This window comes from Enhydra lutris, unplaced genomic scaffold, assembly GCF_002288905.1.
Source record: "Enhydra lutris kenyoni isolate GAN:26980312 unplaced genomic scaffold, ASM228890v2 scaffoldscaffold31, whole genome shotgun sequence".
NCBI classification, from domain to species: domain Eukaryota; kingdom Metazoa; phylum Chordata; class Mammalia; order Carnivora; family Mustelidae; genus Enhydra; species Enhydra lutris.
Genome location: NW_019154115.1, coordinates 5,171,982 through 5,197,719, shown reverse-complemented (window position 1 = coordinate 5,197,719; position 25,738 = coordinate 5,171,982). Strand labels below are relative to the sequence as shown.

Sequence of the window (25,738 nt, the reverse complement as noted above, 5' to 3'; positions counted from 1 at the left end):
ATTATTTCATTACTAGGGTCTAAAGCCATAAATCCTTCAGTGATATTATCTATAGTTATCGTGGCAACCTGTCTAGGGAGCTAGGAAAGTCAACTAGCTCACTTCTGGGTCTCTTTGGTATTTAGGATTTTCTTATACATCTCCCAATAACTGTCCGAATTTCTCAAAGCATTCCTGGAATGCGTTACATCTTTGTGTGTAACACTGGAAAGCACAACAAATCATCTCTGTTTACAACAGGGAAATCGATGCATGTAAGTCCATCACAATCTAGAACTACATTGGGCTTGCCAAAGCCCTACCTGGGACTTGATAAACATGTCGGCCTCTTCTCACTTCACATAGCTATTTGTTTCCCCACATGTATTCACCTGTCTAATGCTGTGTCCTCATTCCTTCTAAAAGCTAATTCTGACAATGAAGAAGAAAAGTAGCCTCCTACATGCTAAATGCTACCTCAGGCAGAAAGAAGACAAGCCCAATCTCAGAGGTCGCACCAGAATAAAAATTATAAAGATACAAAATATACATATGTGCAAGTTAGTATCAATTGATTTTAATTCCATTATATAACAAAGGCATAGAAGTATCTAATAATTTAATTTAGCAAAGTAAATATCGTTATAATAAAAGAAATAATGGTTACTAAAGAAATTATAACACTGTTTCAGTATTAAAAACAAGGGATAACTTAATAAATTACTACCCAAAGATGAATAAGAAGCTACAATCTCTCTCTCTCTCTCTCTCTCTCTCTCTATATATATATATATATATCTCCTTATAAAGCAACACACAATGAAGTCTACTAATAATACGAGCTTCAGCTAAAGAGCTTCATGCTTCCTTCTTAAAAATAACCATGGAGAACAGAACTGTGAAAAATGAAAAATTTAGAATGATTACTATAAACCAGATTAGATATAGGAAATTGATCCTCTTAGTAATGCAATGGTAAGGATTTCCCAAATTTCCAAACTGAACTTGTAGTATTCACTTAATTTACTATTGATTTTTAACCCTATCAGTTTGCCAACTCATAGATGCAAAGCCACAAAAGACACAAAAACAGGGCTCTAACTATAGGTCTACCATTTTTTTCTCTGACACATGGGTGCCTCTGCTTTGGCTCATTCATTCCTATGTGAAACTTGTTAATCTTATTCTCCTTGCCCCTTTGTGTTATCCTAGGTATGAGAAGTTTTGTTTATTTATTGTAACTGGACCTGTTCTATCTTTCCTTTAGAGATAACTTTCTTCCTAGATCTACTTTTTATCTTATTCACCTACCTACTGGTATTTCACCCACTCATTACCACACACCCACCTCTGGTATTTATCCATCCCATTACTGTTGAAGATAGCTGGCATCTTTGCATAACGATTAAAAACTCTCATACATGCTTGTGCAAAGGGTTGAGGAAAATGGCATAATCACCTAATGCTGGAATTACTGGAATCCTTAGAGCATTAGTAATTCTAGCATTGAGAAAGGCCAGTTTTCTCAATAGATGAACTAACTATTGGGTATGTTCAAGTGCGTTATGATTGATGACCCCCAAATTAAAATGACAGCTACAATTATAAAGTCAGTATAGTATAGCAAATACTTGATACATAGTAGGTACTTAAAATATAGCACAGTGGTTAAGAATGTGGCCTCTGGAGCTAGGTTACCTAACTTCACATCTCAGCTCTGCCAACTACTGTGTGTAAGGAGATAACTTCTCTATGCTTCAGCTTTCTCATCTATAAACTGGGAATAATAATCATACCAACCCCCCAAAATTGTAATGAAAAATTAATACATACAACATGCTTAGTACAGAGTCTTGCACATGCTAAGCACTTAGCTGCTATTATCTTAATTTTTACTAATAATACATATTTGTTAAGTGAATGAATGACAGCTAAATTTTTACACATTAGAAAACTGAGACTAACTGAAGATTCACTATCATTCTTAAAGTTGTTGCTTCACCATTTTGCACCACACTTCCTTGGAACTTCTACACAATGTAATTTTATAATTATCTTTTATTTAAGGAGAGATTTTACAACTCTGATCCTATTTCATTACACTATCTGGCCAACAGGATTGCCACTGCAAACACTAGAGGAATAAGAAAGAGTGAACAGAAAGAGTGAATAAATTATAAAGACAATCTCCATTCTTTGTCCATTTTTACCATCTGGAAACTGATGAGATAGAATCGTATCTGAGCCAGCAAAGAATCCCAAAACCTCTGACTGGGTGGCAGCTTTCATTCGGGTAGTCTTCTTCTCCCCTTGTTTCCCTTTGGCCCAGAATCTCATCTTAGCTCTCTGAGGTCTATTTTTAAAAATAAAGGTAAAAATGGAAATTAGTATGTTGCAGTGACAATATTTGTACATCACTTTGAGCTATATAAAGACCTTTCATATGTGTTACTTCATTTAACCTTCACACTTAAGTTTAATCATATTTAATTTTCAAATTCACGTTTAAATTTCAATCTGGAAGGGAGACGGTTTTCTCGTCTTGAATACAAGAAATAGTAAGTCCCAGAGATGGTAAATAATTCCCCAAAATAAAATGGCTAAAAACCAGTGAAACTAGAATTCCAACTCAGGTTTTCTGATTCCTAAACTGCTATCTTTTCACTCTTGTCCTCTTTCCAGCTTGGACTTTGCATATAAACAACTTAATAACAAAGAAAATACTTTTTAAAACATCACTGATAGCCTATCACTCTAATACATATTTGTTTACCTTTTTGGGGAGGAGTAATTTCCTTCCATTCTTTATCCTTAAGTATGCCCATTCTTATATCACTGTAATCACGATGAAGATATAATTTTAAATCTTCCCACTTACAATTGTAACGGTTTTAATTTGACTATTTTATATTTAGAGGTTATCAATATTATTTATTAACAAAGGCCACCATTTATTTGAGTCGTTATTTTGCTCCAGACACAAGTGCTTACATTGGCTTACCTTAATTTATTTATAAAAACAAGTTTACTTTCAAACTACTATAACCATTATATACCTGGAAGCTTAAACATTAGGTAACTTTCCCAAAATTACAGAGTGAGTGACAAAGCTGAAAATGCCTAACTACTTTGCTATACGGCCTCATTTTTAGTGTTTATATACTCTCTCCCAATAAAGAAACCAAAAAACCACCTTAAGATAATAATGACAGGGCGCCTGGGTGGCTCAGTGGGTTAAAGCCTCTGCCTTCGGCTCAGGTCATGATCCCAGGGTCCTGGGATCGAGCCCCGCATCAGGCTCTCTGCTCAGCAAGGAGCCTGCTTCCTCCTCTCTCTCTGCCTATTGTGATCTCTGTCAAATAAATAAATAAAAATCTAAAAAAAAAAAAAAAAAAAGATAATAATGACAGTTCACATAACTGACCATATATCATGTATCCTAACCCTATACTAGGAGCTTATTTGTCCATTTGTTTTTTTCTTTGTATATGCACTCAGTCAGATCAAAGAAAACATGAGCATCTACCAGGAGCCAGGCACTATCCCTTTATACCTTATTTTCATGCCTACTATGGTAAATAGCTTTTATTATTCTTATTTTTACACATGAGCAAACTGAAGCTTGGATGGCTGATAAAGCTGGAAGGTAAAATCAGGTCTGATTTTGAAACCCACATCCTTTTTTCCATCATTCTTTTTAAGCCTATTACTACACTTACACATCTTAAGAGTATAAAGAAAAGTTATTCTACAAGGGTTACTACAAATGACAGCATCCTTCTGCCATTCTCATTCCTTTTCTTTTTTTTTTTTTTTTAAGATTTTGTTTATTTATTTGACAGAGAGAGACACAGCAAGAGAGGGAGAGAACACAAGCAGGGGAGAGTGGGAGAGGAAGAAGCAGGCTTCCTGCTGAGCAGGGAGCCCAACGTGAGGCTCAATCCCAGGACCCTGGGATCACAACCTGAGCCAAAGGCAGACGTTTAACCACTGAGCCACCCAGACACCCGTCATTCCTTTTCTGCTCCCTGGAGGCAAGCCTGATGAATTGATTTAACTGACTTTTAAATATTTACCATACTTACATTGCTGTCATACTTGCAAATACAAGTAATGATTAAGCATGTTCCAAGACTTCTGTTCTCCACCCTCCAAAAAAACGGGTGTACCCCCAAAAGAATCAAATGATAATTTGAGTTATCTCAATATATAGTATTTTCTTACAGTTAGTCACTATTTTATTATGCAAATAATAATCACAACTGAGGCATGCAGTTCCCTGCATCATGTGTTTTTTTCTAGAGTTAATAAGTGTTTTGCTTTACATTTGCTCATTTATCTACATACAATTCACCTTGAAATGTTTCCCTACTTGTGTGCATCTCCTTTCAACATGTTCAAACAAAATAGGGACTCCATTTCTTTAAGAAATCTCTCCCAGAGCTTTCCAGCCTGCTCCAACAGGCATGGTTTCCCTCAGTGCTGGTTATACAACCATCACTTGAAAAGCTACTTTCCATCATCATGGGAATTCCTTTTGTCTCTATTGTTTTATAATAAAATGTCTTTTAGTATGGGTCTGTCTCCATCCATTATATTGGGCAATCACTGGGCCCTTTGAATCTGGAAACTCATGTCCTTCAGTTCTATAAAACTTATTTGAATTACCTTATTAATGATCTGTCCTCCTTGTTTTCTTTGTTCTTTCTGGATCTCCCATTAGTGGCTCACTGGATCTCCTGAACTGCTACTCTTATCTTTTTGTATTTAAATTCCAGTTAACATACAGTGTAATATTAGTTTCAGGTGTACAATATGGTGATTCAACACTTCCATACAACACCTGTTGCTCATCACAAGTGCACGCCTTCATCCCCATCACCTATTTCAACCATCCCCTACCCACCTCCCCTCTGGGACCCAACAGTTTTCTATAATTAAGAGTCTGTTTCTTAGTTTGTCTCTCTTCCTCTCTTTCTCCCCTTTGCTCATTTGTTTTCTTTCTTAAATTCAATATATGAGTCACATTTGTCTTTCTTGGACTCATTTTGCTTATTAGCACAGTATCTTCTAGCTCCATCCACATCATTGCAAATGGCAGGATTTCATTCTTTTTTTGATGGCTGAGTAATATTCCACTATAAACACACACACATACATACATATCACATCTTCTTTATCCATTTGTCAGTCTATGGACACTTAGGCTGTTTCCATAATTTGGCTATTGTAGATAATGCTGCTGTAAACATCAGGGTGTATGTATCCCTTCAAATCAATATTTTAGTAACCTTTGGGTAAATACCCAGTAGTGCAAATGCTGGGTTGTAGGGTAGTTCTATTTTTAACTTTCTTGATACTGTTTTCCAGAGTAGTTCCACCAGTCTCCATTTTCACTAGCAGTGTAAGAGGGTCCCCCCTTCTCTACATTCTCGGCAATACCTGTTGCTTCCTATGTTGTTGATTTTAGCCTTTCTGACAGGTGTTAAGATATCTCACTGTAGCTTGATTTATATTTCCCTGTGATCAGTGATGTTGAGAATCTTTTCATGTATCTGTTGGCCATCTCTATGTCTTCTTTGGAAAAATGTCTATTCATGTCTCCTGCCCATTTTTCAACTGGATTATTCATTTTTTGACTGTTGAGTTTTATAAGTTCTTTATATATTTTAGATACTAACTCTTCATCAGATATGTAATTTTCAAGTACCTTATCTCAGAGAGAACTAACAAATTCAGTGAAGTCAAGGGATATAAGATGTACAGAAATCTGTTGCATTTCTATATACCAGTAATGAAGCAGCAGAAAGAGAAATTAAGGAATCAATCCCATTTCCAGTTGCACCTAAAACAATAAGCTACCTAGGAATAAACTTAATCAAAGAGGTGAAAGATCTCTATTCTGAAACTATAAAAAGAACTTATGAAAAAAAAACTGAAGATGACACAAAGACATTCCATGCTCATGGATGGGAAGATCAAATATTATTAAATGTCTATACTACCTAAATCAATTTTCGTATCTTTTCTTGTCTCTTCCATCTCTTATCTTTTTGCTCAACCTTCTAAGGTATGTCCTCAACTTTCTTTTCAACTATTCTAGTTGTTTCTTCATGCTATCATACTTTTAATTAAGACCCTTTAATTAAGACTCTTTTTATAATGAATGTTTTTCTTTCATGCAGTTATATTTATTTATGCAGAAGGTCTGTTGATTAGTTTCACTTGTCTGTCTGGAAGTTTTCCTTCCCCTGCATAGTTCATTTCTTCCAAGTTGTAATATATCCATTAGTTTTAGTTTCTTTTGTAAGGTGTTTCTTCAAATGTGGTAAAAGTAGGGTTAAAAAACAAAACAAAACACTGTTTGGAAATTCAAGTATGCATTGGTGGAGCTTCCAAACTCGTTTTCCTTGTATGATTTTCTGGCTAGTCCATTTTGTAGGGAGAACCCTTGATACAAATATCTCTAGGTCTTCCCTTGGGGGTTGTACAAAAGTCCCAAAGACTTTTTGAACCAACTGCCTAGGGAAACATGAAATGTGGAAACTGAGTGGAAGAAAAAATTAGGGGAATCTTAACATTCAGTATGTAAACATTAATTAAATCTCCTTATTTCAAATATGTACCCAAATCCTCGAATGTATCAGAGAACCTCCAAGAACAGAGATCTTCTATTTTATCCTTTTCAGAGAATAAATCTCTAGGTTTCTGCTAGGATTGGGGAAGATCAGTCAGCCAGATGTTTCTTACTCAGGTTTACCCAGTTGGTTTAGGATTCAGCTTTCTTCTACCTATTAAGACATTTAAAATTTGTCTATTTACTTTTTGGAGTCCACAGTTTTATTACAGTTGTCTCCAATTGTCTGTTTGTTGTTTGCTCTACATAAGTTTTGTCATTTTAGCAATTCTGGAGGAGGAAGTAGAAATTAAATTCATATATTTAATCTGCTATCTCCAGACATTTATCTTTTGTGCTATGGTGTATCTTTCTCCCAAAAGTTGATCTCTAGCATAATCTGGTCTGGATTTGCATTATCATGGATTATGCCTCTACAGACATTGAGGAAATGGCCTTTAATAGGTCCAGAAAGATTTCAGCTTCATCTTCAAGTGTTCAGTGAGGGTTCAACTGCCTTATATAACACAATAACAGACAGAGATATTTACCTGACAAATAATAACTCCATATACTCTCTTGAAGGGAACAGTATTATTTCCTGAAAGTCTTTTTTCCAGTTCCATTTGTAAAACATTTAACTCAGAACAGAATACAAATCCAAAGCTGGGAAATATTTTCACTCTCATTTGATTCAATCTCTATTCTCTTACAACAAAAAACCACAAGTGATACAATGATTTAAAGACTTTACCCAAATCACACTGCTAAATACATGGAAAGATAAAGCGCATCATGTAAATCTGAATTATCATGTGCTGGTCATAGAGTAGGTACTTAATATTTGTTGAAAAATGAATTTCAAATGATACCTTATATCCGAATCTGAAGCTTTCTGCCTCACTGCCAATTTTGTAATCTCTCCTTGAGACATAGTCTTATGAAGCTTTGCTTCTTCATCAACTGAAGAAAATCGCTGTGACGTCTGTAATAATTACATATATGAAAGACTTTAAAGCCAAGTAACCATATAATACTGTAATTAAAACTCAAGTTACAGAATGAAAATTACATCTATTAAAAATACATAAAACTACGTTCATATTGTTCAGCCACAATAAAATAAAAGAACCTACTAAAAATTTTATTAACTTCCTAGAATAATCTGATATAAAGAGAACTTGGGTCAATGAAATGCTGAACAGGACCTACCAGAGTTCACGTTTTCTTACAACTTAACAATATCAAGTGGAAAGGTAAGAAAAAAGGTCAAAGCCACCTAAACATACAGACAAAAGATCCAGAATCTGATAAATCTAGAATATGAAGTATAGTCTTTCATGCGTCCTTTTATGTGTCCCTACAGGTAGTAATTACTTTTATGATCTAACTTGCTACTGTAGACTTTTATTATACCTAGTCAAGGATTTAAGAAAGGAAAAAAAAACACAAAGGATCAAACATTATCATCACTAATGGTCTAAACTATAAACAACTTACATGACTTTATCAAACTGGGAACTGAATTTCAATGGGCAATTCTTGTTCCATTTATTTACAATGTGCCCCTTTAAGGAAAATCCCATTCAGAAGAGAAAATTTCTTGTTACCTATTCAAATCCTTTCCTAATATTTCATTTTTCTATAATTATAGTATCTTTTCTTTAGCCTTTTAATCTGCTGCAACAGGGACCAGTTTTATCCTCATGCCTGAAACAACCAAAACCAAAACCAAAACAGAAACCCAGACAAAATAGTAAGAACTAACAGTTATCAAGATGATGGGCAATTATTCTCAGGAGATGGGAAACAAAAGAAGTGAGTCCTTCATCTGCCCCAGCTTAGTACCTTGAGACAGTTTCCAAACTGTGACACAGAGAGAGGGTTCCAGGAGAACCCTGGCAGACTCTCTGAGCTGAACACATCAAGTTCAAAGTCCAGAGAGACTGAGACTGAGAGAGAGAGAGAGAGAGAGAGAGAGAGAGAGAACTGAAGAGGAAAGAGATACACAAATAAAAAGCTGTGGAGATCTTCAGAGGGTATTTAGCTGAGTACTAATCAACACTTCTATGTCAGAAAACTACCCAAAGGTCAGGCAAAGGACCACCTGAAAGGATTAAAGGTAATAGTGCCCAGCACTTACCAAAAACCAGTAACGGTCCTGTGCCCAAGTCAGAACATATAACTTTATGATTCCCAGGGTACTGGGTGAAGTATATAGCAGGATCTTGCCTCAGTAGTCAAGAATAAGTGATAGTCAAAAATAAGCCCTAGGTGAAAAACTGCTCTGTTTGGACCTAACAAATCTTAAGTTTAATTCAATAAAAACTGTATATAAAGTATAAAAAATGATTTTATTTACATATAAATATTAAAATGATTACTGCAGACTGATTAACAGATCTCTTCCCATTGTTTCTTTCTTTCTCCCCACCCTACCCTCCCACCTTTCTTCTTCTTCTTCTTCTTCTTCTTCTTCTTCGGTGGTGAGAGCACCTGAAATCTACTCTCTTAGAAAATTTCCAGCATTCAATACAATGAGACTAACAAATCCTTAGGAGCAAACTCCTTCCATAATCAAGCTCTGAAATATTACTGGAACGTAACAGTCTCAAGAATATTAATCAGATACAAATGTATCCACAGTACCCAACAAGACAAAATCTACAATGTCAGGCATCCAATAATAAATAAGGAGGCATGCAAAGAAATAACAATATATTACTGACAAGGAGGAGAAAAAGTCAATCCATTTATAGTGACTCAAAACTGACACAAATATTGAGCACTAGGAGATCAGAGAACTAACTAAAGGGAAAGAACTTAAAATTGCATGTGATTCAAGCTGACATATTTTTAAAGGCACTGCTTCTGAGGAAAATGAAGGTAAAAAGGAACAAAGGGGTGCCTTTTACAGATTGAGTAGTGAAGAAAAGAAGCAGAAGAGGAATATTTAGAATCTAACAAGGCAAAACAGAAGCAAAAAATGGAGGACACAACATTGCCTCCAACACACATGCACACATATAACTAACAGACTCCAAACAGGATGCCTGCAAAAAACCTTTTCATTTTTACACTGACAAAAGAGGAAGCTCTTGAAATCAAGTTACTTATAAACTATCCCAAATGCACAACATGAATAAAGACAAAATCTACACAAGCTACAATAAGAAAACAAAGAAAATTAGAACCAAAACAACTTAGATGATAACCCATCTCCCACCAAACATACAGAAACCAAGCATGAAGCAGGAACTGTAAAGTAAAAATGAATTAAATAACCTCATATACATGAAACACCACAATGAATCAAAAATTCAAAAATTAAAAATAGAAATGAGCTCCCCCCACCTCAATAAAAACCAGGAAGCAATGAAGGTAGTTGAATGAACTCACGAAAGAAATAAAAAGATAGTGAAGAATAACTTAGAAGATGCCCAAGGGAGAAAAAATGCAAATGCAGATTTAAAAGGCAGAAAGATAATAAACAAATAAAGATAATAAAGAATAGAAAGTATAAAGAAATGAGTAAAAAAGAATCAGAAAGAACATGGTTGAGATGGAAGACAGAAAAAGAAGAAAAAAACTTATTTATAATTGGATTCCCTAAACAAGAAAAACAAAATAATGGGACACAGTATTTAAAACTGCAATCTATGAAAGTGTTTCAAACATAAGGCAAAACCAGAATTGATATATATGAGAATATGCAAAAGAATATGTAAAATTGTATGTGCTGACAAATTATAAATAAAAGCCTAAAAAAAGAAGGGAGAGGGAAAGTAAAGACAAGAATAATTCATCAATAGTTGTGTCAAAATAGGTGAGAATTTAAAAATATTATTATAAATGACTAACTTGAGAATAACTGGTTAAATTAAAATACAGTAAATTAAGGCATTTTTAAAAGTCATCTACAAACCAACAGAAAAAGAAACCCCCATATCAAAAGAAATTTTAAAAAGTGAAACAGCGGGGCGCCTGGGTGGCTCAGTGGGTTAAGCCGCTGCCTTCGGCTCAGGTCATGATCTCAGGGTCCTGGGATCGAGTCCCACATCGGGCTCTCTGCTCAGCAAGAAGCCTGCTTCCTCCTCTCTCTCTCTCTCTGCCTGCCTCTCCGTCTACTTGTGATCTCTCTCTGTCAAATAAATAAATAAAAATCTTAAAAAATAAAAATAAAAAAAAAATAAAAAGTGAAACAGCAAAAAAGTAACATAAACACAGCAAATTTAACATAACACAAAATAATAACATAAGATTATTAAGAAAGATAATTGAGACTGCATCTATCAGTTATATAAATAAATAGGAATAGGTTTAACTCATCTATAAGGCATCTGTAAGGCAAAAAATTTGGCTCACAAAGTAGGAACCAACTATACTGCATACAAACACACATCTAAAACAAAAGGATCCAGAAAGGCTAAAAAAAAAAAAAGGACGAGAAAAAGTATTCCAGGCAAATGGAAATAATTAAGAAAGCACAGACTGTGATATTACGATTTAAGTAAAATTCAAGCAAAAGCACTTAATATAACAAAGCCACAATTCAGAAAGAAGAGTAAACTATAAAACATTCTCTATACAATACTGATCAAATGGTACAAAAAATAGTAAGGATACAGAAGACAACATAATCACTAAGGAAGAGATTATGGTTATATACTGAAATTTTACATTCTGAATACAGAATATACCTACTTAAAAAATGCACATGGTACTTTCTCAGAAACTGACCACATATTATTAACAAAGAAAATGATGAGGAAATTTGATCATTATAAATCATTATAAATACTCTTTCATCATAACACAGTTAAACCAGAAATTTTAAAAAGTTAAAAAATAAAAATGTCCTTCCTCTGAAAACAAAAAGATTTTTATTGAACAAGGTTTGGACAAAAAATAATATAAACTGAAATTACCGATTTTCTCAAAAAATAATTAAAAACTTAATACACATTGGAATAAACAAGATACAACTAAAGTAATGGTCAGTAGAAAATTCAGCCTTAAAAACCTGTATCAATAAAAATAACTTAAATAAATGAATTAAATTCCCCCACTTAAAAGGTAGAAAAATAAGAAATTTAGAAATAAGAATTTAGAAAAATAAGAAATTAAAAATAAGGAAATTTTTTAAAAATAAGGAAATAAATAACAAAGGTAAAAGCAAAATTCAGTGGAGAATGGGGGTAGGGGAAACTAGGGATAATAAATAAATCAAAATCCTATTATTTTGGAAAAAAGTAAAAACAGAGACAAGTGATTAGCTAACCTAAAGAAAAAAAGGAAAAAACACAAATTTACAAAATATGAAATGACAGAAGGGAAATAACCACTGAAACAGAATTTTTAAAGAACATAAGACTAATTTCCAGACTTCAATGCAAATACATCTGAAATTTAGATGAAATTAATAATTCCATAAGAAAAAACTATTTACCAAAATTGGCTCTATTAGACAGAAAGCTTACAAGACTAATTTCTCTATAAGAAATACAGTTAATTATCAAGGAATTATGCCACAAAAAAAGTCCCAGATGGTTTCACGGGGAAATTCTACCAAAGCTTTAAGTGCAGAGAGTTGTGATGCTATAAACCAACCCTAACCTTTTGGGGAACAATAAAACACATATAAATATCAAGTGTAGGGGCACCTGGGTGGCTCTGTCAGTTAAGCACCTGACTTCAGCTCAGGTCATAATCTCAGAGTCCTGGTTCAAGCCCTATGTTGAACTCCCCGCTCAGCAGAGTCTGCTTGTCTCTCTCCTTCTGCCTCTCTCTGCTTGTGCTCTCTCTCCCTCTCTCAAATAAATAAATAAAATCTTTTTAAAAGAAATTAATTAATAATAAATAAATAGATAGATAAATACTAAGTGTATGCAACAGTATAGCTGCTACATTGGGACTACCAATACAAACCTTTTATGTCATAAACTCTGTTCAATATCAACCAGATTTCCAATTTGCAAGAACCATCTCAAAATTACCGGTACAGATTCTAAAATTCTATAAACATCCTCTTCTGGCTTCCCCTTCCTGAGAAATTCCTAAAACCTAGTCAAAGTAGATTTTCCTTTACTTTATGTAAAACAAGCTAAAAAAACTTAAGTCTTGTTCAATCAACAGGTTTTTTGGGCAGTTTTTTGTGGAGTGAGCAGTGGAGAGAAGGAAAATTCAACACTGATAAGGATTGGAGAATATTTCAGATAATAACAAACACAAACAGGAACATAAGAAGTGACAGCAGTTTGGGAATAAAATGAGAAATTTTTCATACTGGAGATAAAGAAGACAAATTTTGGAGAGCTACTTGGGAGTCATGCCCATGGAGATGATTGTCCAAGGATAAAAGAGGAAACTATAATGTTACCTATACCAGTTCTACTAATAAGGAAAAGAAATGATGTGACTAACTCACTTACCATCCAAAATACTGAGAGACTAAAAAGCTATATGAAAACCACCTTAAAAATATTACGTGGCAGAACATGTCATTATTCTTGAGTAAAAGCCAACAGAGTGGATGGAGGAACTGAGTGAGAGCAGCATTTGGAGACTGAAGTTATTCAAATGGCAGAATTAAAGGCAGAAAGTTAAAACAAAATACCAAAGTCATAAGGAAGGAAGCTACTACTCTTGTCTCTACTCCTCCTATCAGGTAACAACCAATTAATGACTGATAAATCCAGGAAGTAATGCTTAGGGAATCCTCTTCAGGTAATTCATATAGGACTGTCTTTATCCCATTAGATCAGTTATTTCACAAATGGAAAGGTCGGATGGCTTCTTCCAAAACTGAGTAACACTCTTTTTAGCAAATGTCAGAGTGACAGGATCACTTTGTCCAGAAAAAAACAGAAACAAAAATAAAAACACACACACACACACACACACACACACACACAAAACTAAGTTTTTAAAAATCCATGTGCCTAGAAAATCAAGTGTATTTAAAATTCTAGAGATATTTGGATTTTTTGACAATTCAGTAAATCCCATTTACAATCAATCAGTCTTTACAATATCAGAGAACATTAGAACATGGCAAATTTTCAAGATAAACAAATAGAAACACTTTAAACTGTTCCTACCCTTTCCACCCCCATCCCCAATAAGTATCTATCAGCATATTCTAGAAAGCAAAGCTTCTTCATGCAAGTGTCCACCAGAAACAAACACCACCACCTGTTCCTAAAATAGCTAGTGACGAAACAGAAGGACAGCAAGAGAGCTGGAGAAGAGACTATATTCACTGTGCAGGGAGGCAGAGTGCTCTACAACTACGGGCATGCGGTGACCGTCAAGCAGGTGAACAGAATCACAGGCAGAGGCTACCAGCTAGAACCCTTTAAGGGGCAGAATGCTCCAAGCAGAAAGCCCAACTTCTGGTTCACCTCATTAAGAGTTTTCACAGTGAGGAAGAATTCTACCACCAAAAGGACTAAGGTTTGTAACAAAGAAAACTCTCAGGAACAAAACAGCAATTACAAATGTTAAGTTCTTCCATGAATGAAAAATCTATGTATACTTTAGAGAATAATTTAAGTATGCTCCCTATCTACACTAAAAAAGCAATACTTTTCATTAAATTAGTTTTCCATAATATAATTTCATCTTTAACTACTAATCCTATGGTAGAATATGTTTCATTATTTATAACTCAAAAACAGGGCACTTCCAAAATGGAGTTATTTTAACCTACACTTTGGCTCTAATTACATATCTTAATGGATATACAGATTATTTCCAATCTTTACAGTCCTAGAGTTTAGCTCAAATAATTCATTTATCTAATTAGAGAACCTGTCATACATTTTCTGTTTTTATTTTTTCTTTTTCTTAGAATATCAATATTATCATTTAAAAACGATATTTCTAACAGAAGATAAAGACAATAAAGATATTCTAGAAATTGGCAGAAAGTTTAATTCTTTGGTCCTATTTAAACTGTTTAACAAACAGTTTAAAACAGTTCAAAGATAATATGCTTAATGACAAAAGAAGACAAACCGAGAACTTTCCTACCATAATGAAGATACTAAAGAAGAACGTTAGAAATCCAACTTCAGGATATGAATGGAAATAAAATGCATATATCACTCCACTTGATCAATGATAATGTTTGTATATGTAGTATAAATTAGACATACAGAGTCCTTATATTGTGTATTTTTCAGGACAATTCCAAAAATCAAACATTTTATATCCATAAATACATTCACACTTGCCAAACTATATATTCCTAATTTTGGTTGCAATATGATCATAAAGTTATATTCTTAGTCAAATATTATGACTAAGTGCAGCCTTATTCAAATATAACTCCAATGTTGTAATTTTTGATCAATATAAATTCATAATACATACAGCCTTCTACCTGGGTAGGTTGGTCCAAGAAAACATTTTTGGCATGGCTCATTAAAATTTTTTTAAATTCATGTTTATTTTCTAGTACTAAAAATGGGGGAGACAAAGCAAGCTTAAAGGCAAAAACAAAAAAACAAAAAAAGGAAAAGATATTACCATTTCAGTTAAAAGCAACTAGATTATTTAACATGTAGCCTATTCACTAGACAAAGGATCAATGAGCAAACTATGGCCAAAATATCAAATACAGCCCGCTGCCTGTTTTTGTAAATAGTTTTATTGGAACAAAGCCTTGCCCATTTGTTTTCTTATGTCTATGGCTGTTTTCGCTCTACAGTGGCAAGTTAAATAGTTGCAACAGAAACTAAAGGACCCACAAAATCTAAAACATTTACTATCTGGTCCTTTACAGAAAAAAGTGTGAGGGCCCCTACTCTAGACCTTTTAAGATAGAACAGAAAATCTCTACCTTAGTGCTAACTTAAATAACCTTAATTTTCCCTAATTTATGATTTGACATACACTGTTAAAGTGCCCTTTATCTGAGTCCTAATAAATTAAAGTTTAGCTTTGTTGCTGTGTTCACTGAGGTTTCCCATGTACAAACCACTATACGAGGAAGAAGCTGTGAAGGTTAGCTTTAGATTAGCAAAGGCTATTCACTATTCCCATCAGATTTGTTTGTGCCTATTTTTCTTATATTGCTGTAAAATTACCATTTCGGAGTCACTGTGAGAGGCCTGACCCAGGCTGGGTGCAAGCCCTAGCTCAGAGTGAGAAGCTTGGTCAAGGGAGAGAAGGGGCTCAATAATGTCATCGTAATCATCTTCCTCTGTATCCCCCTCCCCATCGGCAAAAGTACCTCTAGTCAAGAAATCGGAGCGCGTCCGCGCCATTCGAGCTTTCTTTTTATGGGCCGGTCTGGCAACCTGCTTGACCAAATGATAAAACAAATAACATAACAATGTTTTGTTTTGGTTTTTTGGGAGATGATGCCAATGAAAGACAGAGAGGTCATGAATTTCTTGAAACATCCCTCCACCCAGCTTGCAGTGTCCTTTCTACAAGAAGTGACAGAGATAACCAAAAGCAATCTATATACATTACTCTGGACAAAGGACAAAATGGAAGCCAAATCTACACTGTTCTCTATAGCCAAGGAAATCAGCTTTCACTGCCGTGATGTATCACCAAAGCCACTTGCATAAATTGCCTTCTTTTTGTAAGCAACATCTATTTTGTAAACATAATCTGGGATTTTAGTCAACATTCCTTCCCTGAAGTACACCTCCCTAAGTTTATAACAGACTTAACTCATGGCTTCTTTCGAATAAACACTTGGGAGTAACTGCATAAATGAGGTGTTTTACCTAGAATAATAATTTCCAAAACAGGTGCATCTATTTTGCATAAAAGATAGATAAAGTTAAATACTTACCTCTCCTTTGCCCGGCCCAGTTAACTTCACAGGTTTCCAATTTGGTTCATCTTGTTTACAGAGTTGAGGATTTCCACTGTTTAAGGCTTCCTTGTTGACACTAAGGATAATAAATAACAGGATTATAATTCAATTCTTAGCAGACATCCCATGGCAGCAGTCTTAAAGTACAGCATGAAATATAGCCTAACAAGACAAATCAAAGAATTCTAGCAAATTACATTAAATACTTCCAGACTTTATTCAATTCCCAAAACAACATATCCGTTTTTTTTCTGCTTACCTTATTAATAGTATTATCAAGAACTGACATATGTGACTGGATTACTAGAGGCCTGTTCCTGATAATCACTGGGTATATTCCACTATGACCTATGTTTAAGACTAGTAGCAGCAGAATTAGCTCAGGAAAACAAATGGATTTGATGGTAAGGGAAAACGTCACATCCCCAAATCTTATAGTCTTAGAAGGGACCTTTTATTCTAATCATTATAAAATACCTGATAAGTAGCTATCAAGTGATATAGGTCCCATTACTTTGTTTTATACTGAGATGGTTCCAATTGGCTAGCAAATCTTCTGACACCTCTCTTCAGCTTTCATCTACTATATTAGTTTTAAAACTTTGTTATACAGAACAAAATCAAAACTAGCAAGATAACAAATTGTTATCAAGTTAAAGGAGGTATGCCATACAGAGATATTACCTAGTGGAAACTTAATTTTGCTTGAATAACCACACAATGTGACTATTTTATCATTAAATTCTATGTAGAAATGGATATCTGATGAAACTGTGAATCGAAACCAAAACTTCCATGGTCCCAATTACCTATATTAACTCAGTAGCATGAGTTATATGTTATAGTTATATCAATAACATACTGCTAATCTCTCCTTAGCAGAACTATAAGCTCACTAAGAATCATACCTTACCTTTTAGCATACTGCTGGGTTTAAAGTAGACACTAACTTGTTATACAAGTTAGCAGACTAATGGCTCTGTCATTCAAAATCTTCCACTGAATTTTTACAAATGAAGACCTAGGGGCTGTAAGAGGTTATCCTGTCCTTCGCTCTATGCAACGACTCCTAAAACAAACCTAAATAGATGGCAGTCTTTGCTAGCTAACGTCTTCTCAGAGATCTCCCTTTTTGACCAAGGTATGATTAAGCCTAGCAATCCCAGGCTATCCTAAAAGATTCCCTTTTATTAAAATCTCTTACCCAGCTGAGCCTATCTGCTTTGTTCTAAAGAGAAGGAAATAACAGGACCTTTGACGGTACCTGACAACCCTCGCCAAATTTTAAACTCACAGCATTTTCTTTAGATTTCTCCATGATTTCTCTTTTGTTCTCCTTCATTAAACAGATGAAGACCACTATACACTTATCTGTGGCATAGAAAGAACACTAACACTAACATTACTTCCTAATCATGAAACTCAACAGTGATTCCTAATCATGAAACTCAAGTTCTATTCCCTGCAATTTCTTAGTATGCGACCTTGAACAAGTCATTTCACCTCTGCAGGCTTCAGTGATCTCATTTATAATATGTGCGAGCTGGAAAAAATAACTGAGAAACACCAACATTTACGATTCTATAAAATGCAACAAGAAGATTTTAAGTATGAATGTTACATAAGCTTTGACATAACCTAATATATAATAATTTTGAAGATAAGTAGATCTTAATGGGGTAAAAGCAAACTAGATCAAGTAGCCCTAAGACTGTTTATCTTGGAAAATGATAAAAGACGTTTGCAAGAATTCACAAAAATATTAATGTTTTTGAAATCTGTAAGTATGCCTTCTATAGAACACATTCATGGATCCAACAGCTACACATACACATACAACACAAACACATACCTCCCATCACTAAACTTCATCAGAATCATAGGAAATAATACTTTTAACACTCTGATGGGCTTATATATGCTACATAAGGTCTTTGAATTTTGGGGCAATCTCTAGGTTAATGGGCAAGCATAGGATCTCAAGCTGTCATTTAGTCCAACTGCATCTCATAACACCATACAAAAATCCCTGATGGAAAATATCAATGATCTCTTGCTTGTATTTACAAAGGGTCTATAAACTCTGTACATAATTTTAAAGACTGAAAGATTAAAAGCTCAAACTATAAGAGAGAAAAGGTTATTTTCCACAGTAAATGTGAAATTTAATTTTTTATCTCTAAGATATATACCCTCCTTTTACTTAAACATTGACATTTTCCCATAAGAACTGAGAGAATCCACTGTATACAAAGACTTAATACAAATTTCTTAAATTTTATCATCTTTGCTTTTATGTTCCGCCTAAAAAGTGCTTTTCTCATGGTGACCACTGGTTAAGAAAACTTAAAAGTATAAAGAACTTCCACTTATATAAGCCATCTGTTTAAGTAGTTTAACTCTTAGAAAGTAGAATGACAGTTGCTAGGAGCTTCGAGTAAGGAGAAAGGAGTATAACTGTTTGATGGGTAATAAGAGTTTCTTTTGCAATATGAAAAAGTTCTAGAGATCCACTGCACAACAATATGCATATAGTTAACACTACTGTCTTGTACAATTAAGAATGGTTAAGATGGTAAATTAAATTTTTTGTGTTTTTTTTTACCACACAAAAATAGTATGAAATACTTAAGACCATAAATAGGCTAAATGCCGGGACAAAGTACATTAACTTTAAAGCCTGATACTAGGGGCGCCTGGGTGGCTCAGCGGCTTACGCTGCTTTCGGCTCAGGTCATGATCTCAGGGCCCTGGGATTGAGCCCCACATCGGGCTCTCTGCTCGGCAAGGAGCCTGCTTCCTCCTCTCTCTCTGCCTGCCTCTCTGCCTGCTTGTGATCTCTGTCTGTCAAATAAATAAATTAAAAAAAAAAAATAAAGCCTGATACTAGTAAGATTGGACTTGCCACACCCCAGAGATCTAGAGCAACCAGCATTTGCTAAATGCCTACTGTGTTTACAGGCACTGTACTGCCCTTCACAAATGCTTTCTCACTTAATGAGGAGGAACCAAAAAACTCTATCTGTGCTTATTAGTCAAAGATTTCTATGGTATAATTATATTCAATTTCAGGTAGCTGCTAGAGTCAACGATTAGGGAATTTTTTTTTTTTTAAACACAGAGAAAATGGCTAATTTCAGTAGCACCCATACAAACAGTTGAAGTAGATTAAGGAACCTTAATAAAATTCTCCAAAAAGTTTCCCATTAATATACATAAAATAAATAAGCATTTCACTTACAGGGAAATACTCATATTGTCCTTTGGTGTGAAGAAAATAACCCTAGTATTTCCATCTCTGGAGGAGTCATCAGATTTGTGGCTATAAGACTGAGTAGGTCTGTGGTGTTCTCTTTTTGAAATACGATTATTAGAGAGTTTACTGGCTACATTCAGTTGGGTGCATATTCTGTCTGTCTTGGATAATTCCTTGGTAGTAGCAGACTGGCATGGGCCTCCTTTCTTTTCAAAGAACAAGGTGACAGGTCGGTCCTTCTGGGGTGGGTGAGCAGAAGGGCTATCTTTTGGAAGAAGAGCTGCATCTTTTACTGTTACTGATGGAGGCCCTACTACATTGGGCTCTTCCTTATTTAGGGTATTCAGAATAAGGAGGGAGGATGGCCTCTCTGCTCTTTGCTCTGATGGATGGAAAGATGGTGTCAGGAAGGACTCCCCAGTTCTTGGCTTTTCAATCGTCTTGAAGGCTTTACGCTCCTTCTCTAAAATACCTGTCTGCTGACGAATCTGTTGCATCATCTCTCTTTCATTCTGCTGCTGCAACTGCTTTTGCCTTTCTTCCTTCTCAATGTTTAGCTTTTCTAACTTCTTCAGCACAGTATTAGAAGAATCTGTATTCAAAGATGTAACAACTTGATTTTCTCCTGGAAAGTGGTACATTCTGGCTTCCCTGTTGATATCCGAAGTGAGAGCTGAAAGTGTTTCTTCAGTTTCTAATAGCTTGTTTCTCTGGATACTTGTATCTAGTTGGGAACTTGTTTTCAGTGGGTCTTGTTGAGGGATATAAAAAAACGTAGGCAAACTATTTGAAATAAAGGGGTCTCTCAGCTGTGGCTTACAGGTAATAGATTCAGAACTGCAAACCAGTTTTTCCTTCATAGTCCCATTCTTCAAATAGACTGAGTCAGAGGATGCCCCCTTTTCAATCAAAGTATAGTTAGTCTCACCTGAGGCACTGACGGCATTGTTCTGCGAATCAAATTTTGGACTGCTAGATATTTTAGGTGACTGAAGCTGCAAGTCTCCTTCATCTAAAGTTATGGATTCCAGTTTGCTCTTCTGGCTTTCCTCACAACTCAGAAGTTCCAAGCTTCCCTGAGAGCTTTCACTGTCAGGTGTACCATGTAAAGACTGAAGGGCTTCCGGCATCAGTTCTGTAGACCATCTACGTTCCTCGGAGGGAGATACGCCACCAAGAGAACGAACTTTCAACAATTCTAAACTAAATATAGCCTGCTCTAATTCTCTCATTCTCCGACTTTCTCTTTTGGCCCGACCTACTTTTTTTTGGTGGAGATCCTCCAAGGACTTAGGTCTCTCTCTGACAATCACTTCTTCCTGCAAGTCTGCACCACTGTGGCTTCTGGCTCTCTCCTGTCGCTTGTTTGGGGACTCTTTCAAGCAGTCTGTTGAACTTTCCTGGCTAATTCGATTACTCTCTATCACAGACTTACATTCCTCTATAGCTTTAACTCTGTTATCAAAGGAACAATCCTCCCATTCTGAAGGGTCTGAACCCTGGATTTCCAGAGCTCCAGAAGGCTCAGTATTTGCCAATCCAAGTTCTAGTTTTGTTTCTTTCAGTCTTTGTTCTTTTAAAATTTTAAACCTATAGAAAACAGGGGAAAATGGGTTAGAGGTTATCTTCTACTTACTATTGGAGAAAATACATTTTACTGAGAATTTAAGAAACATATGGAAAGTTCCAGATTTTTCTTCTTAAGCTAACTTGGATGCACATTTCATAATTCCATTTCTATGAGTGAGATTATATTTTATTAAGATTATTAATTAATTAATTAAGATTATTAAGTGCATTATTTCTAATACAACATTCTAGTCAAAACATAAATTAACACAGAAGTAAAGCTCTCATTAAAAAATATCTTTAAGATAAACCTTAAAATGAAATTAAAGTTTCTAAAGGTAAAAACAATTGAATATTGCCAATTTTTAAAGATTCAACTGAATGTAAAAGTTAACTCTTAGCAGTTATAACCATAGACCATGTAGGTTTTCAATCCAATTTAATTCAATAAACATCTACTTGGCTTCTATTATAGACCACACAATGTGGGTTAAAACTGCTAGGAGTATAACGGCCTACTAGAGAAGACAAAATTATACATAACCAATTCTAATACAAGTTAGGCAAGTGTTGGAGCAGAGACATAAAATACTTCAAAAGAAAGAAGGAGTAACTATCATAGCAACAAAGATTACCTTTGTCTTGCTCTGAATCCTCTACAAATTGATTGCAAAAGGATGATTTTGTTTCTTTGTTCTTGATACCTCTTACTTTCCCTGTAGCCTTTCCATCTTGCCTGAATGCAGACAGCAGCCATATGTCTCTGTCTATAATATTCCTTCCATCTCTGCTGGATGATGATAGTTGCAGTCCGGAGCTCCAAATACCTCTGCCTCTCTAAGTGAGCACGCCAGGAGGCCTGGAGCAGAGTGGCTGCACTAGCCATAACTAAAACATCCTTTTGCACAGCTACATTTCTGACTTGCTTCTGATTTAGGTAATTCCTCCAGAATCGCTGTGGGGAAAACAAAAAAAACTGCTGTCTTATCTTATGCCATATTTTCACAGAAAAAAAAAAATATTACGTCACAATTAAAGGTTAAGTGGCTAGAGTTAAGTGGCACATAATTAAAGTGGGGGGAAAAAAAGTTTTCCTTTTCCAGATACGCCTGGCTAAAACAACTCTTCTAGAAAATACAACCTCAATGAAGTTAATTACAGAACTTAAAATAATTTAAAAATTTTTGATGCTTTAACAAATTACATTATCTTCTCATGCTACGGTTTGCCAATATTAATGGATTTAAGGTCAACATGCACATGATTCAAAGATTAAGATTCTAAAGATTTTCTTACATAAACAAAAAAGGCCTATGGAGGAGAACAGTTATATAAATCAATGAGAGAGAAAATAAGACAGAAAAATACGAAATAAGATACCTATCTTCCAAGATGAGTACAGAGCAACAACAATGTATATGTAACTCTCATATTCTCAGGAAACTATCAAACAAATATAACTATGTCATCAAAAATTAAGGCATATAACTTCTTTGTCCCAACCATACCTTGTAAGATATTATAGCTAAAATTCAATTTAATTTAAACTCAACTTTATCAGTATTTATCAATAGTCTATTATTATATACCTATTATTATAATACGTAATCTGTTGGGTGAAATGAAAATTTCAAAAATGAACAGGAGTGGTGCCTGGGTGGCTCTGTAGGTTAAGCATCAAACTCTTGGTTTCAGCTCAGGTCATGATTTCATGGTCATGAGATCAAACACTGTGTCAGGCTCTGCACTCAGCAGGGAGTCTGCTTGAGATTCTCTTTCTACCGTCTCCCTCTGCCCCTCCCCCTGTGCATTCTCTCTCTCTCTCTCTCAAATACATAAATAAACATGAATGTTTAAAAAAGATGAATAGGACACATTCTCATCTCTGAAGTTTATATTCTTATTCAAATGTTTCACAGTAAAATTCTGATTACTAAAATAAAGGCCAGGCCACATTAACTAGCAAATCTCATGGGAGGAATCCTTTGCTTCCAACCTGGATAATGATGGATGCCTGTCTCAGATGGAGAAAATGCTGCCTACACAGCAGAACCCTGAACCATCGCTGCAACAATACGATCCTGCGGAGCACCTCTTGGTGAAGCAGATCTTGTAGGTGCTGTCGTTCCTGTTCCTTTAGGAACACCTACCAAAAAGAAGAAAGATGAGGAATACAGCTTAAGAAGAAATGAGAAATATATTGCATGAATCATCCTTTCTGTGGTAAGCTTCTTTAGAGAAGAATACAATGGTAGACATGAAAAGCAGTACTAATAAACATTTCTATCCATTTATCTAAAGAAGTCATTCTCAAATTAAAATAGAGACATTAAAATATAGAAGGGAAAATGGAAAAATGGACATGATTATAAAATTCCCAGTCTTACAGATTGTGATATATTATTCCCTTGGGAAATTCACTGCCCTCATGAGACAATGTACCACTGATAACGTCATTTTTCCTATTTTCAAGGATATTAGTTAGGGTGCGGGGAGAAAAGTTGAGAAACACAGTTCTTGAAGTTTGATGATAATATGAATAAATCAATAACAATAGTCTTTTTGAAACCCAGTATGCATCAAGAGTTTCTTGCTACCCAAGGCTATTAACCAGTTTATTTACTCTTTCATTCCATTAATAAATCTTTGGGGTATAGGATAAAGCAAATATAACTTAGACATAGACCCTCTGGAAATACGATTTGCACTTTACCCTTAAAAGCAGGTGGACAGAAACAACTGTATATATTTAAGGTATACAGTGGGTTATTTTGATATATGTATCCACTGTAATTATCACAAACTAATTAACATACCCATCACCTTCCATGTCTGTCAAAAATTTTAAACTATTTTAAAAAAAGAAGAGATAGGTATTAGATACACAAAAAGGAAAACCATAAACTTTAAGGGCAAAAGACAGAGGTTTCTACCTGAGCAAAACAAGGAGCCGGAAATAACAAATGTACATGTTCAGGGCAGCATATACAGGGTTCATAAAGAAGATAGTAAATGGTATGAAGTCATGATATGGAGGTTCTTGAAGAGAGAGATGTTTGAATTGAATGGGGAGGTTATCATGGGATTAGTATTAAGCAGGAAGCCAACATAAGAGAAAGAGGTATATTAAGATTATGATTTTGATACTATGGGTAGAATGAGGTAAATGGAATGACAAGGACTGAAATTGGATGAGGGATCTGTTTACTGTAAGAGAAATGTAAGTGAGAGCTAAGGAACAAACTAAAATGCAAGTAGTAGAAATGAAGAAAAAGGGAGAGATACTCTGAGAATCATTTGTGAGGAAAAAAAGAAAAAGAACTTTGTAAAAGGATTAAAGTGAAGGCTAGGCCAAATCTCATAACCTAGAAGAAGGATGACAGAGATAAAAGGCAGTTGATAAATTAATGACAGTGGGAAAATCTGGATAAGGTCACTGAGCAAGTTGAGTTGAAGATTTCAGTAGAATACCTGCCTCTGTATAAACTTTAAAATTTAGCAGGCAGGGTGGAGGTCGTGTTTTTGCCTCTGCACAACACAAACCTCTTAAGTTCCAGCTTCATAAAGCTGCTGCCCACCAATATGAAATAGCCTGGTTCTTTCTTTGGTCTCTCCCTGCCTTCCACTTGGGACGGGGGGAGGGCAGCTACAACAGCAGAGCCCCCAAGGAAGTTGCAAACTAACAGTGGAATCTAAAAAATATATCAAATACATAGAAGTGGTTAGTAGAGGTGATTGCCAGGGGCTGGGGTGGAAGATGGGTGAAATAGGGAGAGGCTGGTAAATGGCTACAAACTTTCCATTTTAACTGAGGTCTGAGGATATAATGCATAACATGGTGACTATAGTTGATGATACTGTATTGTATAACTGAAGTCTGCTAATAGAGTAAAACCAAGCGTTCTCCTACAAAAAAAAAAAAAAAGAGAGAGAATACCTGGGAGGAGATTGTTTTTAGGCAGTTAAAACTATGGGCAGAACTGGAGCACTGGCCAGAAGCTCTTTGGTTGATACGAACGATACTAAGTAAAAATCTTGGTCTAATCAATTTCCCATAATGATATCTGGTACACTAACTTTTTCATAAATATTCTCATGGGGAAAGATTGCCATTATTATTTTAATATAAAAATGTACTCAAATTTGATAAGGACTGTATATATTATATTTACCATGGATTTTCCAACTTGGTAATTATCTGAATTAAGATTTATTTTCCTGAAGAAATCCTGAATGTTAAATTTGGATGGAATAATATTTCGGGGAAGAAGTACATGGAAGTGGCTCACAAAATCCTGAAAAATGAAAAGAAAAATGTTGTAAAATCACAAGAAAATTATATGTAAACATGGTCCTAAAGCAGCTAATTGCCCTTTTATTGATCCTTTCCTCATCTTTTAACAGACTAAAACCAAGAAATTACTTCTTAATTTAAAAAATTACAGTTAATTTGTAAAATGGTGGTGGGGGGGTGGAGAGA

General features: G+C 35.0%; 1 protein-coding gene across 2 annotated transcripts in view; it reads right to left on the bottom strand.

Annotated features, from left to right (window-relative positions):
* The window catches only part of LOC111153187 (myosin IXA), a 282,109-nt gene that overhangs the window by 85,142 nt on the left and 171,229 nt on the right, over nt 1-25,738 (bottom strand). The window contains exons 22-29 of one of the 2 annotated variants that reach the window (XM_022512043.1): nt 25,431-25,553; nt 23,255-23,404; nt 21,894-22,213; nt 19,675-21,279; nt 16,410-16,509; nt 15,688-15,903; nt 7,468-7,580; nt 2,190-2,332 (exon numbers count right to left, since the gene is read on the bottom strand). In XM_022512043.1, coding sequence (XP_022367751.1) covers nt 2,190-2,332; nt 7,468-7,580; nt 15,688-15,903; nt 16,410-16,509; nt 19,675-21,279; nt 21,894-22,213; nt 23,255-23,404; nt 25,431-25,553 — 2,770 coding nt within the window. The remainder of the gene's footprint in view (nt 1-2,189; nt 2,333-7,467; nt 7,581-15,687; nt 15,904-16,409; nt 16,510-19,674; nt 21,280-21,893; nt 22,214-23,254; nt 23,405-25,430; nt 25,554-25,738) is intronic. The other variant, XM_022512044.1, reaches the window with a different exon arrangement.